Source organism: Dipodomys merriami, unplaced genomic scaffold (assembly GCF_024711535.1).
Source record: "Dipodomys merriami isolate MVZ:Mamm:240054 unplaced genomic scaffold, mDipMer1.0.p SCAF_1, whole genome shotgun sequence".
NCBI classification, from domain to species: Eukaryota; Metazoa; Chordata; class Mammalia; order Rodentia; family Heteromyidae; genus Dipodomys; species Dipodomys merriami.
In genome coordinates, this window is record NW_027202270.1 from 99,742,937 (window position 1) to 99,758,851 (window position 15,915).

The 15,915-nt window shown below is 35.9% G+C and overlaps 1 protein-coding gene across 5 annotated transcripts in view; it reads left to right on the forward strand.

Annotated features, from left to right (window-relative positions):
• Positions 1–15,915, forward strand: part of Arhgap5 (Rho GTPase activating protein 5) — an 89,819-nt gene that overhangs the window by 26,479 nt on the left and 47,425 nt on the right. For all 5 annotated transcript variants that reach the window (XM_070026451.1, XM_070026455.1, XM_070026446.1 and 2 more), the window contains exon 2: positions 10,936–14,821. In XM_070026451.1, the coding sequence (XP_069882552.1) occupies positions 11,102–14,821 (3,720 nt within the window). In that variant the 5' untranslated portion in view covers positions 10,936–11,101. The remainder of the gene's footprint in view (positions 1–10,935; positions 14,822–15,915) is intronic.

Below are 15,915 nucleotides of genomic sequence, written 5' to 3' on the forward strand. Positions count from 1 at the left end.
CTACTTTCCTGTATTTACTAGTTTTTACAAATATGCTCTCTTCGACAGGTGTTGGAGAATCCACTTAAGTCTCAAACCAGTGGCCAGTTAGGGGATGTTTCTTAGGACTGGTGATCTCACTTTGTGGGAGATTTCTCTAAAATCTCTAGCAGAAAATACATCTAGGTGTAACTGTTCGGAAAAATGTTTTGGATTAAGGATAAACTAGTAAGATGAGTTTGGAAATGTTTTTACTATCAATTCTAGTTCATTTACACTTTAATAGTAAAATGGAACTCTTAGAATTTTTCTGCATATACTTGTGGTGTATAGATACATATCGGTTCTTTATAATTAACCCACATACCTAGTTATCTGTTAAACAGAAGAGAGTAGCACGTGTGGGCCACCAAAAACGTGTGAAGACTACATTTTATAACTAAGCACATTATGTTCAAGAGCTGTTGATCGCGCTGACAGGGAGAATCAGTTAGATAGTACATATTATTATATATTATAGACAACTATGGGTTTGATTGGCTTGTATAGGTTACAATATTTAACCCCAGTCAGTGTGTCTTATTTTACCATTCTCTGTACATTAATTATTAAGAGCATTGGGAGTGGAATAGTGTCCTTCTGCCCATATAAAATGTTAGCAATTCTTAAAAATGTGCTGCAAAATAATCATCTTAATTCTGTCATGTGGCACCCTGAATATCTTGAAAATAGTCTCCTTTTTTATTCCGTTGGAGAAGACAGATTATTTTGACCTTGAAAAGTTACGGATTTGAAATACGGTACAGTATAAATTAAGTGTCATAATTCATTGTTTTTAAATTGAAGTACCCTTATTAAGTACTTTCATGAAGAGTACTAAAGTTTTTAGCATTATCAGGACATAGAGAAAACATTGCATTTGATGTTCACTTCTCAGATATGAAGTAGCACAATAAAGATGTTTTATCACAACTTAAAGAGATACGATTTTAACGTTCCCTGAGATATATGACCCATACTTATTCTTTGCAGATCACAAAGGCAATATAATATAATAAGGTAATATAATCGTGAATCATTATATAGTGTTCTGTTTTAGGTTTGTAAGATATATTTAAAGTATGCTAGGGAAATTAGGTTTCTGAAAGAATTGTGAAGGAATTTTTTTTGGGGGGGGGTGGTCAGTCATGGGGCCTGAACTCTAGGCCTGGGCATTGTCCCTCAGCTCTTCAGCTCAAGGCTAGCGCTTTACAATTTGAGCCTTTGCACCACTTCTGGCTTTTTCTGCTTATGTGGTGCTGAGGAATCGAACCCAGGGCCTCATGCATGCTAGGCAAGCACTCTACCACTGAGCCACCTTCCCAGCCCTTGTGAAGGAATTTTAATAAAATGTTCCATCATTTGGTAGTTGGAGTTGAGATGCTTTTTAAAAAAAAAATCATTTTATCAAATTAGGAAAAGTATTAGAAATTAAGAAAAATAGCATAATGCTAAGACAAATACGAATTTATTTCATTTTTCAAACTCACTTCCTAAAAAACGTACAGGTTTTTTTTCCCCCCAGGCTAGAGATGACTTGAGACAAGCATCTTGACAAGCCATGCTCTGCAACCAAGGCTGCTTTTTGTTTTTATCTGTGAAGATTATCCACATTAAGAAAAAAAGTTAAACCCATGATGTGTTATTCATTACCACTGTCCATGTACATGGCCCTGGGAATACAAAGATAAATAAAATACAAAAATTAAGGATAGCTTTAGTTAAGAGAGGTGGCAACTATAAAGGAGTAAATAGATAAAAGTACAATGAGATGTAGAAAAGAGAACAACTATTTCTATCATAGCCTTTTTGGCAGTTCTTCACAGAAGAAGAAACATTGTGAGTGTAAGAGGACTTTGAGTGTAAGAGAATCAAGGAGTGTCTTTCTTCATTCTTTGAAGCTGATTATCTGCAATGCGGTGAAACACATTGTGAACTTTTGACTTTATTTGTGGGTTTATTCCATAGAATTACAGGTATTACTTGGGGGGAAAAGTTATAACTTTGTGATTTCATGTCTAGAATATTGCTAAGATGTGTCACCTGGTTAGGTTCTCTAGCATTTATCATGAAGACTTAATAGTAAAAGTGAGTTTTTGTTTTTCTGGCTTCTTACTAGATTTATCCTATTTCATTATCCCTAGCAAATTTTTTATAAGTGAGCCAGCTAGGCACTATGAGTAGAATAAGAAAGTATAAAAGATTTCTTTTTTGCCTGTTGTGAGGCCTGAACTCTGGGCCTACGCACTGTCCCTCAGCTGTTCCAGCTAAGGGCTAGAGTTCTACCACTTGAGCCAAAGCACCACTTTGGGCTTTTTCTGCTTATGTGGTGCTGAGGAATCAAACCCTGGGCCTCATGCATGCAAGGCAAGCGCTCTACCACTGAGCCATCTTCCCAGCCTAGGTTTCTTTCTTAAAGCTCCTTTCAGAGCCTATAGCTTTGATGGAGAGACTATGACAAAATAGGAATACATTGCCAGTTCAATACAGAATAAATGAGCTATAATTTAAAATTAGGTGTAAGGTAACTTAAATAGGACTTGGAAGTAGCACAGGGTGAGGATAATAAGGGGGGCATAAGAAGTTTAGGTTTGTTAGTGACTGAATCAAAAGTACTGGAAAGTTCAGGGTGCTGGTGGTTCACGCCTATATTCCTAGCTACTCAGGAGGCTGAGATCTTAGAAATTGCAGTTGGAAGCCAGCCCAGCAGTTGGAAGCCAGCCTGGGCAGGAAAAATCCATGAGACTCATTTCCAATTAACCACCACAAAATCAGAATTGGAGCTGTGGCTTAAAGTGGTAGCTTGAGCACAAAAGCTCAGGGACAAGTACCCAGGCCCTCATTTCAAGCCCCGTGACTGACCAAAAAAAAAAAAAAAAAATTACTGCCAAGTGTTAGGGCAGATTGACAAATGAGAAAAAAATACAAGGTAAAAATGTAGGAGCAGAAGTTTGTACCTATGATCCAAATTGAAATATTTGAGGAAAACCTCACAAACCTGTATAACTGTCTATTCTAGCTCTATTTGAAATTGCTAGTCTTCGGAGGGAGGGGAAGCCTTAGCCTCTGATATGGGATATTATGTCTTCTTGTTAATCATGTCCTCTTAGTGTTTTAAGTATGTTTGTTGTTTATATGCTTATTTTTTCAGAGCCAAGATGATGCCTGTTTTTTCTTGTTGACTGTTCATGTAATGAGTAGAAAAGTAACATTTCTATGATCTGGAATTGGAAAATTCAGGTGTTTGTATTAACCAAGAATATAACATTTTACATGTTTCTAAGAGTATTAGTGATTTCTTAGGTAATTTTCTGAAGTATATGGTTTGTCTGTAGAAATAATACCTGAAACCCAGGTGATAGCACCATCTGTTGCTCAAACTGATTACTTTTTCATTAAGAAACATTCATTTTTCTTTTATCTTTTACGTCTTGCACCAGTCACTAAGCTCCATCTTAGATTGCTCTTTTCAATTCTTATGGCTTGCAGTATTTGTCTGTTTCTTACACTTTGTGCCCAACCAGATTTTTGTCTTATATTTTACTTTCAAACTAAGCCGTTGTTTATTACAGGTTCTAAACTCTTGTTTGTCCTTGAAGAGTATATATCTTACACAATTTATATCTAGCCATATTTCTTTCACAATTCTTTGCTTATTTGTTTTTGTGCTGATACTGGGGTATGAACTCAGAGCCTTGGTGATTGAGGCTTGAGCTTTGGACCTGGGCACTGTCTCTTTTTATGTTCAGCATTGGCTCGTTACCACATGAGTCACAGCTCCACTTCAGCTTTCTTTCCTTTTTGGTCATTAATTGGAGATGAGTCGCATAGATTTCTACCTGCCCAGCTGGCTTCAAACCTCAGTCCTCAGAACTCAGCCTCCTGAGTAACTAGGATTATAGGAGTGAGCTACCAGCACTGGAGGGTTTTGCTTGTTTGAGACAGGCTGTATGTAGTTCAGGCTGGCCTCAAACTCCTCATCCTCCTACCATAATCTCCAAAGTGCTGGGATTGCAGACATTTGTTACCATATCCAGCTTTCTTTCCAGTATGGCTACTGTGCTCCGTCAATACCCTGTTCACACAGTTGGAATGAATTCTCTTGAAAAAACCAAACCTAGTCAATTTTCAAGGTTCATTCCTTTCATTTATTGAAATTCAGTGTATTGCAGGGATTTGCAAACTATGGCCTGTGGGGCAAGCTGATATCTATTTTCATATAATGGCTTTTGCATTTTGAAATGTTTGGCAACAAAATTACAGGAATACTATTTTGTAAAGTGAGAAATTAAATGAAATTCAAGTATCTTATCCCTAAATAAAGTTTACACAGCCATATCCATTCATTTAAGTATTACTTTTACTTCAGTACTTTTACACTTTGATGTCCGAGTTAAGTTGTGTGACAGACCTCTATAGCAATACAAAGCCAAACTATTTATTGCCTATCCCTTTATAGAAAAAGTTTTTTTTTTAATTTTATTGTAAAGATGTTGTACAGAGGGGTTAGTTACATGAGTAAGGCAATGAGTGTATTACTTATCAATCATTGTTACCCCTTCCCTTGTTATTATCCCGCTATTCCTTCCATCCCCCACATCCCACACTACTCCTCACCCTGTCCGAAGTTGTAAAGTTCGTTTCCAATATACTGTCCTGTAGGTATCATTGTTGCAATGGGTCATTCTGTGTCCTTGTTTCACTGTTGTTATTCCCCTTCCCCTCCCCAGATTAGACCACTGTGTATACAAGATGCAGGGTACCAAAATCAAGTACAGCAACAACACGGGTATACCATTGGAGGAAGAACAAACAAAAGAACAACAACAAAAATCACATAGTACATTTCAAACAACTACAAAGACAGGTCTCCTGTGTCCATATCTTGGGGTTCATTTCACTTAGCATCATCTTTTCTTTTTTTTTTTTTTTTTGGTCCGGTCGTGGGTCCTGAACTCTGGGCCTGGGCACTGTCCCTCAGCTCTTCAGCTCAAGGCTAGCCCTCTACCACTTGAGCCACAACACCACTTCCGGCTTTTTTGTTTTTGCTTATGTGGTGCTGAGGAATTGAACCCAGGGCCTCATGCATGCAAGGCAAGCACTCTACCACTGAGCCACCTTCCCAGCCCCTTAGCATCATCTTATATGATCATAGCGTTTGAGCTTTTCAGCTCATCTGATAAGATTATCCTATATGTACACTAATTATTGCAAATAAGGAAAACCATGGGACCTAAATTTCTTTGAGACTGGCTTACTTCACTTAATATGATTTAGAAAAACAGTTTTCTAAAGCCTGATCTATTCCAGTTTGTACTTATCTCGCCTTTGAATTTGTAATGTGTTATCAGTGTAGCTTATTGCCTTTATCTCTTCAGCTGTGGTACTATATTCTTAAAAATACTGTGGGTAAGCCGGGCACTGGAGATTCATGCCTGTAATCCTAGCTACTCAGGAGGCTGAGATCTGAGGATCACAGTTCAAAGCCAGCCCAGGCAACAAAGTCTGTGAGATTCTTATCTCCAGTAAACTACTAGAAAACCAGAAGTGGTGCTGTGGCTCAAGTGGTAGAGCTGAAGAGTTGAGAGACACCGCCCCTCAACTGACCAAAAAAAAAAAATTGTGGGTAAAAATGCTGTTCAACCCCACCATCTATCTTTTAAAAAAAACTATGATTTTAATTCTATTCCCCTTCCTCTGATTATTTGACCTGTTAATATTTTTATCACCAAAAAGTTGTTAGGACCTACCCCAAGTCATTTACATAATAAAAATAATTCCTGTTCTGAATAGCAGTACAATATTAAATGACAAATTATGCCCATCTTCTACTTAGCTCTGCACAGTGATGGAGAGGACTCCGATTGAGGAAAGATGATGAGCTTATTCATAATATTATTTTAATGGACTTACCTCTACATGCCTTTGAACCTTTTAAAAATTGATATAAGCAGGCACTGGTGGTTCACACCTGTAATCCTAGCTACTCACGAGGCTGAAATCTGAGGATCATAGTTGGGAGGGAGCCAGAGCCAGCCTGGGCAGGAAAGTCTGAGACTCTTATCTCCAATTAACCACAAAAAAGCTGGAAATGGAGATGTGGCCCCCAAAAAGCTGGAAGTGGAGCTGTGATTCAAGGAGCATTATCCTTGAGCAAAAAAAAAAAAAAAAAAAAAAAAAAGCAAAACTGAAAGGATGGTCCCCAGGCCCTGAGTTCAAGCCCCAATACTGGAGTGCACATAACTGTGCACATACACAAACACATACACATTGATGTAAGGCTAAGCAGATAGTAGCTGAACATGTACATATTGTTTTCTAGGTGAAAATGACCTTTGGGTCTTAACGTTTTTACCACTAAATAAGATAGTGGACTAGGAAGAATTTGGAATATCTCATACCCAGGTCTAGGGATCATGTTATTAGAGGAAGGTATAGATGAGTAAATAATAGGCAGTAAAGCTGTATAACTTGATTGGGACATATTTTTGACAATGAAACTTTTCAAATGGTAATTTGAAATTTGAGGAGATAAAAATGGATAAAAAGAGCTTGGTAAGGTCCCAGAGTCCTGCCAGTTTGGAGCCTTCTGAAAGTATTTTCACAGAATCTTGAGGCTTATAAACATTATAAACTCATAATCTGTATTAATACACTGTAGATTTTAAAACTTGAACTTTTAATATTAACATATACTGTATTAGAGTTTATTGACCCATAACAGTATGTGCTTTTTATTAGTTATGTCTGTAATTGTGACTTTTAGGATTGTTGAATGGTTTTAGGACCAAGGGTTCTCATTTATTCATCAAATATTTGTTGAGCATTCATTGTGTATCAGGCCCTCTGGGTTCTGGAGATTCAGTACAAAAGGAAAACAAAATTCCTTTGCTTTCAGGTAATTTTATCACTACATAAATTGTGGAAATTTTTTATAGGTTCTTTTTATTCACATGACTGTAGTCTTATCTAAGAGTAGTTTATAGGAATGATGACTTAGATTCCTTTAAATCCAAATATTGTGTGCTTTTGTGGTAGGTATCTTGGTTTAAAGGTAAATATATGAATGTGATTATTGCCTTGTTGAATTACTTAGTTGTCATACATATGCTCAAATGTCAGTTTTTTTTTCTTACCACATTATTGATGAATTTGCCATTCTTAATAAGCAGTTAGAAAAGTAACATTTGAATTACCATATTCTTTTATTATACAAGGTCTTTATATGAATTCTTAAACTACTAAAAAAGTTTGCATTATATTGTGAAATATATATGATAATTTGAGTTTGTCTTTTTTGAGTGTTTGTTTATATAAAGGATATTTATTTTGACAAGACAATGGATAAGTTGAAAAGACCCCTTCAGTGTAATTATGTCTTAGAAATAGATTTTTTAAAAAGTCTTTATATTGCCAGATATTCTGAATAAACTATATTGGGGTTATATGTTCATTTTCTTAAAATAAAAATTTTATTCTGACTGAACACATCATTACAGATCAGAGTTTGTCTTCATTATGATGCCTTCATTTTTTAATATACTTTTTGTTTTAATATTAAGGATTTATACTTTATTGAGAACCATTATATATATCACTGCTCTGTAGGCTCTTAGATATAGAATAAATATAGATATGTGCCTTTCTGGCCCTTTTATTAAATCTACAGTGGCGTGAGGAGAGAGCGAGAGCTAATGAAGAATGATAAATAAGTTGTGTAGTATCTTTGGAGGTATGGGGGAAAGTAAGTACAAAGGCAAGAACGTGCTTAGCATGTGTTCCTCAGTGTGACAGTGGGGAAAATGGTATTAGACTAGACAAGAAAAGACTGGAAAGGGCAGACCTTGTAGTAGCAGGTCCTTGAAAAGACATCTTTTACTTTAAGAACACTGGAAAGTTGGGCTGGGAAGGTGGCTCAGTGGTAGAGCATGTGCCTTGCATGCATGAGGCCCTGGGTTTGATTCCTCAGCACCACATAAGCAAAAAGAAAAAAAGCCGGAAGTGGCACTGTGGCTCAAGTGGTAGAGCGCTAGCCTTGAGCTGAAGAGCTGAGGGACAGCGCCCAGGCCCAGAGTTCAGGCCCCAGGACCGGACCCCCCCCCCCAAAAAAAAAAAAAAAAAAAAACACTGGAAAGTTTAGGATGGAAGGTTCTACTTTCTGCTTTATAAAGAACATTTGGCTGCCCTGATTTGAATGAAGGAGAAGAGAGCAGGATGAAGCAGGAAAATTACAAAGCTTTCAGAGTAATTTTGAACCATACCTGATGATATATAGGATCAGGTATCACAGTAAAAGTAGGAAATTACAAAGGCTAGAAAATTACAAGTTTTGTTGTTTTTTTTTTTAAAGATAAGAATAGAAATTTCCTGACATAACATGATAACTTAAAAGCAAGAATTTAAAAAAATTATACTCTTTGTTAATGAATGCAACAATGTTTTGTGAAGGCACATTTTATTATTAAATTTTTATATCTTAAATTATAAATGAGATTCAGCAAAGACTTCTAGTACATGAATGCAATATATAATGCATGATTAGGTCAGAATAATTGGCACATCTATCTCTTCAAGCACTTTTTGTGTTGGGAACATACAAAGTTAGTTAATTTGAAATATTGTGGTTGTCTTTCTGTACTATAGAATACTAGAAGCTATTTCTACTATCTAGCTTCATCCTTTATAAACACCACCCTATCTAATTTTTCTTTCTCCATATCCTCTCCAGGCACTGGTAACTAGTATTCTGTCTCTAAAAACATTTAAGTTTAAATTGTGAATTACTAAGAATCTATTTTTTTTATTTTTCTGGATTCTTTGTGCAATTTTTTTAATTTTAGAAAGCTGCCTTGTGAGCATACAATATTTGAATAGTAAACTACCTTAGAAAACAGTTATTTTCATAAACTAATTTCAGTTGGTGAATATAAATTACTACCCAGTTAATGTATTATGCTTACTTTTCTGCAAACATAAATAGTGTAGTATAATTGTTCTTTTGCATATTTTGGGTAAAAAATGTTAAACTTGGTGCTAGATACAGTATTCAGATTAAAATTTTTTAAAATTTTAATAGAATTGGTTAAGACTGCTTCAGTTTCCTTCATCTTTTATTGTATTTATATTGTCAGATTGTACATTTTAATTACATCCTTTTCATAAGTTTTGTGCAGCTTCCCATAGTTCCAAGAACCAAATTAAGAAATGGAACCAGCATTTATTACATCCCTTTTATTTGCTAGGTACTTCACATTTTAAATAATTGTTTAGTTTGTGAAAATAAGTAAATACCCTTGTTTTATAGATGAGAGAACCATGTTTTAGGTTTTAGGGCTTTGCCATTGCCACCAAATAGTAAATAATAAATTTTGAAACCAGTTTACTAATGCTACACCTAGTGCTTGGTGCTGTGGTACATACATGTAATCCTAGCTTCTTTGGTGTTAGAGATTAGTAGGATCGTGGTTTGAAGTCAGCCTAGGCAAAAGGGGAGGCCTTCAACCTCAGCCAACATTGTGTGAATCAAGAGAATTTAAAAACAACTTTATAGTAATTTTAATTGTCTTGAATCTAAAAAAATTGAAGTATAGATGTGTGTGAGTGTGGGTGGGTGTTTGTGCCAGTGCCAGTTCTGGGCCTTGAATTCAAGGTTGGAGCTCTGTCCCTGAGATTTTGCTCTAAGCTAGTTCTCTATTCTTTGAGCCATAACCATGTTCAGCTTCTTTGGTAGTTTATTGAGATAAGAGTCTCTGACTTTCCTGCCCTGTCTAGCTTTAAACTGCGATCCTTAGATTTCAGCCTCCAGAGTAGCTAGGATTACTGGCATGAGCATGGATTTTTTTTTTTTAAAGTCCATGTATTGTGTTGTACACTTGGCCTTATAGATAGGAAATAAAAATCAGTCTTTTAGTATGAGATCTACTGACTTATTTAATAGCTGTCATTGTATCATTCTGTGTCTCCTCCTCTTTCTCTCTCTTTTTTTTTTATTCTGATGTTAGAAATCAAGCCTAGGAAATTGTGCATGCTAAACTTGTGCTCTACTATTGAACCATATCTACAGACCTTACCCATTTTTTCTGTTTCCTGTTAAAGTATTTGCATATCCTTAATAGATTTTGGTAGAAAATTTGATCGATTTTACAGAAATGTTGACACTTACTGAAAAGTTTTTCTTTTAAGTTTAGAAGTTTGTTAAATTTATACAGAATTCTGCTTTAGGGAATAAGTTTTAAGGAATTCAGAAAGCAGGTAGTACTTCATTTTTAAAAAGTAAGGAAAACAGGGATACAGTTTGGTGATAAAGTTCTTAATACTCATAAGACTTGGGTTTTAGTCCTTGGCATGGTTAAGCAAAATTGAGTGAAATTCGTAAAGGAATTGTTAAAATAACCAGTACATTTTAGCTATCAGCATCGCCTCATAGAAGGCAGTAATATTAAGAGTGGGAAGAATTAGTTGTTTGTCAACCCCATTGGAAGGAGCAGAGCTAAAATTCACATTTGATTACTATGAGTTCATTTTAAAGTTTGTGATCCATTACATTAAAGTTTTGTAGATTTGCCTTAAATTTTGAGGTTATTTTCATTTTATGAGTAAATTAAAACATTTCTTAAGATACATTGACATTAGAATTAGTAATTTTTTGTGGGGGGGGGGGCTGAACTCTGGGCCTGGGCGCTGTCCCTCAGCTCTTCAGCTCAAGGCTAGCGCTCTACCACTTGAGTCACAGAGCCACTTCCAGCTTTTTTTCTTTTTGCTTACGTGGTGCTGAGGACTCAAACCCAGGGCCTCATGCATGCAAGGCAAGCGCTCTACCACTGAGCCACCTTCCCAGTTCCTAGAATTATTAATTTTGCATGAGCATTTGTTATATGTAATTCCTGGTTAAAACTTGTCTTTTTTCCATCTTTCTAGGGAGATGATCCATCTGATTTTGAAGACCTTTCTGAGGAAATGAGGGAAATATGAAGAACCAAATATAATTTTGAAATTCAGGATCTGTATTTTGAGATGACTTTATTTTCAGAATGAAAAGCTTATGTGGTTACCTTTATGAATGTAGAGACATGAGAAGAAAGTTATGATGGCAAAAAACAAAGAGCCTCGTCCCCCATCCTATACTATCAGTGTAGTTGGACTCTCTGGAACTGAAAAAGACAAAGGTAACTGTGGAGTTGGAAAGTCTTGTTTGTGCAATAGATTTGTACGCTCAAAAGCAGATGAATATTATCCAGAGCATACTTCTGTGCTTAGCACCATTGACTTTGGAGGAAGAGTAGTAAACAATGATCACTTTTTATATTGGGGTGACATAATACAAAGTGGTGAAGATGGAGTAGAATGCAAAATTCATGTCATTGAACAGACAGAGTTCATTGATGACCAGACTTTCTTGCCTCATCGGAGTACAAATTTGCAACCATATATAAAACGTGCAGCTGCCACTAAATTACAGTCAGCAGAAAAACTGATGTATATTTGCACTGATCAACTTGGCTTGGAGCAAGACTTTGAGCAGAAGCAAATGCCAGAAGGGAAGCTCAATGTAGATGGATTTTTATTGTGCATTGATGTAAGTCAAGGATGTAATAGGAAATTTGATGATCAACTTAAATTTGTCAATAACCTTTTTGTCCAGCTATCAAAATCAAAAAAACCTGTAATAATAGCAGCAACTAAATGTGACGAATGTGTGGATCATTATCTTAGAGAAGTTCAAGCATTTGCTTCAAACAAAAAGAACCTTCTTGTAGTGGAAACATCAGCACGATTTAATGTCAACATTGAGACATGTTTCATTGCACTGGTACAAATGTTGGATAAAACTCGTGGCAAACCTAAAATTATTCCCTATCTGGATGCTTATAAAACACAGAGACAACTTGTTGTCACAGCAACAGATAAGTTTGAAAAACTTGTACAGACGGTGAGAGACTATCATGCAACTTGGAAAACTGTTAGTAATAAATTAAAAAATCATCCTGATTATGAAGAATACATCAACTTAGAGGGAACGAGAAAGGCCAGAAATACGTTCTCAAAACACATAGAACAACTTAAACAGGAACATATAAGAAAAAGAAGAGAAGAATATATAAATACCTTACCAAGAGCTTTTAATACTCTTTTGCCAAACTTGGAGGAGATAGAACATTTGAATTGGTCAGAAGCTTTGAAATTAATGGAGAAAAGAGCAGATTTCCAGTTATGTTTTGTGGTGCTAGAAAAAACACCTTGGGATGAAACTGACCATATAGACAAAATTAATGATAGACGAATCCCATTTGACCTCTTGGGCACTTTAGAAGCTGAAAAGGTCTATCAGAACCATGTACAACATCTAATATCAGAGAAAAGGCGAATTGAAATGAAGGAAAAATTTAAGAAGACTTTGGAAAAAATTCAGTTCATTTCACCTGGGCAGCCATGGGAGGAAGTTATGTGCTTTGTTATGGAGGATGAAGCCTTCAAATACATCACTGAGGCTGACAGCAAAGAGGTGTATGGTAGGCATCAGCGAGAGATAGTTGAAAAAGCCAAAGAAGAGTTCCAGGAAATGCTTTTTGAGCATTCTGAACTTTTTTATGATTTAGACCTTAATGCAACACCAAGTTCAGATAAAATGAGTGAAATTCATACAGTTCTGAGTGAAGAACCTAGGTACAAAGCTTTACAGAAACTTGCACCTGATAGGGAATCGCTTCTCCTTAAACACATAGGATTTGTTTATCATCCCACTAAAGAAACATGCCTTAGTGGCCAAAATTGTACAGACATTAAAGTGGAGCACTTACTTGCCAGTAGTCTCTTACAGTTGGATCATGGACGCTTACGCTTATATCATGATAGTACCAATATTGATAAAGTTAACCTTTTCATTTTAGGGAAAGATGGTCTTGCCCAAGAACTAGCAAATGAGATAAGGACGCAATCCACTGATGATGAATATGCCTTAGATGGAAAAATTTATGAACTTGATCTTCGGCCAGTTGATGCCAAATCGCCTTACATTTTGAGTCAATTATGGACTGCCGCCTTTAAACCACATGGGTGCTTCTGTGTATTTAATTCCATTGAGTCATTGAGTTTGATTGGGGAATTTATTGGAAAAGTGAGAACTGAAGCTTCTCAGATCAGAAAAGATACATATATGGCTAATCTTCCATTTACATTAATTTTGGCTAATCAGCGAGATTCCATTAGTAAGAATCTACCCATTCTCAGGCACCAAGGACAGCAGTTGGCAAACAAGTTACAGTGTCCTTTTGTAGATGTACCTGCTGGTACATATCCTCGTAAATTTAATGAATCCCAAATAAAGCAAGCTCTAAGAGGAGTCTTGGAATCAGTTAAACACAATTTAGATGTGGTAAGCCCAGTTCCTACCAATAAAGATGTATCAGAAGCTGACTTGAGAATTGTCATGTGTGCCATGTGTGGTGATCCATTTAGTGTAGACCTTATTTTATCACCCTTCCTTGATTCTCATTCTTGTAGCGCTGCTCAAGCTGGTCAGAATAATTCCCTAATGCTTGACAAAATTATTGGTGAAAAAAGAAGGCGGATACAGATCACAATATTATCGTACCACTCCTCAATTGGAGTAAGGAAAGATGAACTGGTTCATGGGTATATATTAGTTTACTCTGCAAAACGGAAAGCATCAATGGGAATGCTTAGAGCATTTCTGTCAGAAGTTCAGGACACCATTCCGGTACAACTGGTGGCAGTTACTGACAGCCAAGCAGATTTTTTTGAAAATGAGGCTATCAAAGAATTAATGACTGAAGGAGAACATATTGCAACTGAGATCACTGCTAAATTTACAGCATTATATTCTTTATCTCAGTATCATCGGCAGACAGAAGTCTTTACTCTGTTTTTCAGTGATGTCCTAGAGAAAAAAAATATGATAGAAAATTCCTATTTGTCTGATAATACAAGGGAATCAGCCCATCAAAGTGAGGATGTTTTTCTACCATCCCCCAGAGACTGTTTTCCCTATAACAACTACCCTGATTCAGATGATGACACCGAAGCACCACCTCCTTATAGTCCAATTGGGGATGATGTACAGTTGCTTCCAACACCTAGTGACCGTTCCAGATACAGGTTAGATTTGGAAGGAAATGAATATCCTATTCATAGCACCCCGAACTGTCATGATCATGAACGCAACCATAAAGTGCCTCCACCTATTAAACCTAAACCAGTTGTACCTAAGACAAATGTGAAGAAACTGGATCCAAACCTTTTAAAAACAATTGAAGCTGGTATTGGTAAAAATCCAAGAAAACAGATTTCTCGGGTTCCTTTGGCACATCCTGAAGATATGGATTCTTCAGATAACTATGCGGAACCTATTGACACCATTTTCAAACAGAAGGGCTACTCTGATGAGATTTATGTTGTCCCAGAAGATAGTCAAAATCGAATTATTAAAATTCGAAACTCATTTGTAAATAACACCCAAGGAGATGAAGAAAATGGGTTTTCAGATAGAACCTCAAAGGGTCATGGGGAACGGAGACCTTCAAAATACAAATATAAATCTAAAACTTTATTTAGCAAAGCCAAGTCATATTATAGAAGAACACATTCAGATGCAAGTGATGATGAGGCTTTCACTACTTCTAAAACAAAAAGAAAAGGAAGACATCGTGGAAGTGAAGAAGATCCACTACTTTCTCCTGTTGAAACTTGGAAAGGTGGAATTGATAATCCTGCTATCACTTCTGACCAGGAGGTAGATGATAAGAAGCTGAAGAAGAAAACCCACAAAGTAAAAGAGGATAAAAAGGTAAGTTCCTTAGATAAGTTTATAATTATGTTTATACTTGTGATCTTAGCTACTCAGGAGGTTGAGATCTGAGCATTGCGGTTCAAGATAGTACTGGCTGGACAGGAAAATCCTTGAGACTCTTAATCTCCAAATAACCATCAAAAGCTGATAGAGCTGTGGTTCAAGAAGTAGAGCACTAGCCTTAAAAATGAGATAGCTCAAGAACAGTGCCCACACTGTGAGTTCAAGCCCCAGAACCAGCACCAAGAAAAAAAAGTATATTTTAAGGATAAAAAAATCTGACAGGATTTGTTACAAAGCTATCTTATTTGGTAAATGTAATCCTTACATGTTGAGTTTTACAAATGTCTTCGGGAGAAAGTTATTTTCATAATTTCTGTGCCTTTTGTTATTTTACTTAGAGCAGGTTTGCCTTCATATACTTAAGCATAAAAAGTTGAAGTGAATGCTTGTTTCTGTAGAAGCTCAGATATGAAGTGACTTGTTCTTTTTCCTCGGTAATTCTGTTTTCCATTGTGACCACCAGTTTTGCAATATTAATTTGATATACCTGCTTCAGTCAGGGATACAATTAGAATAAAATACTAACAGTTTTATAGTTGTGGAGATTTACTAACACTTCTAGGAAGGTCTTTTGTGTTTTGAGGTGTAAGTTTCTGAAATTTCATTTGTAGAATTCTGGTTTAATTGGTTTCTGTCTTTTATATGTTTAATAGATGTTAAATCATCTGATAGTATTAAGTATTAAAAGTGTAAACATACATTTCTGTTAAACTTGTGTTTAGTACTTTTCATCAGTTAAGTGTATAGTCTTGTAAATTATCAATACATATTTCCTATAGCTGATTACTGTTAATCAGGCTCAAATAAGATATAAATATTTTGGAAAGCTTAGTCTGCACGTTTTTCCTATGTACAATAACTTAGCATTATAGTTGAATAAAATACATTTTATTTTCAAAGTTTGAGCTGTAGTATTTATTTTATCACTATTCCTTAGAGTAGGTATATAAATACTTTCAAGACTTACCTAGACATACTTGCTCATGATATATACTACTATTAGTCAATATCTCTGGCAACGCTCCCAC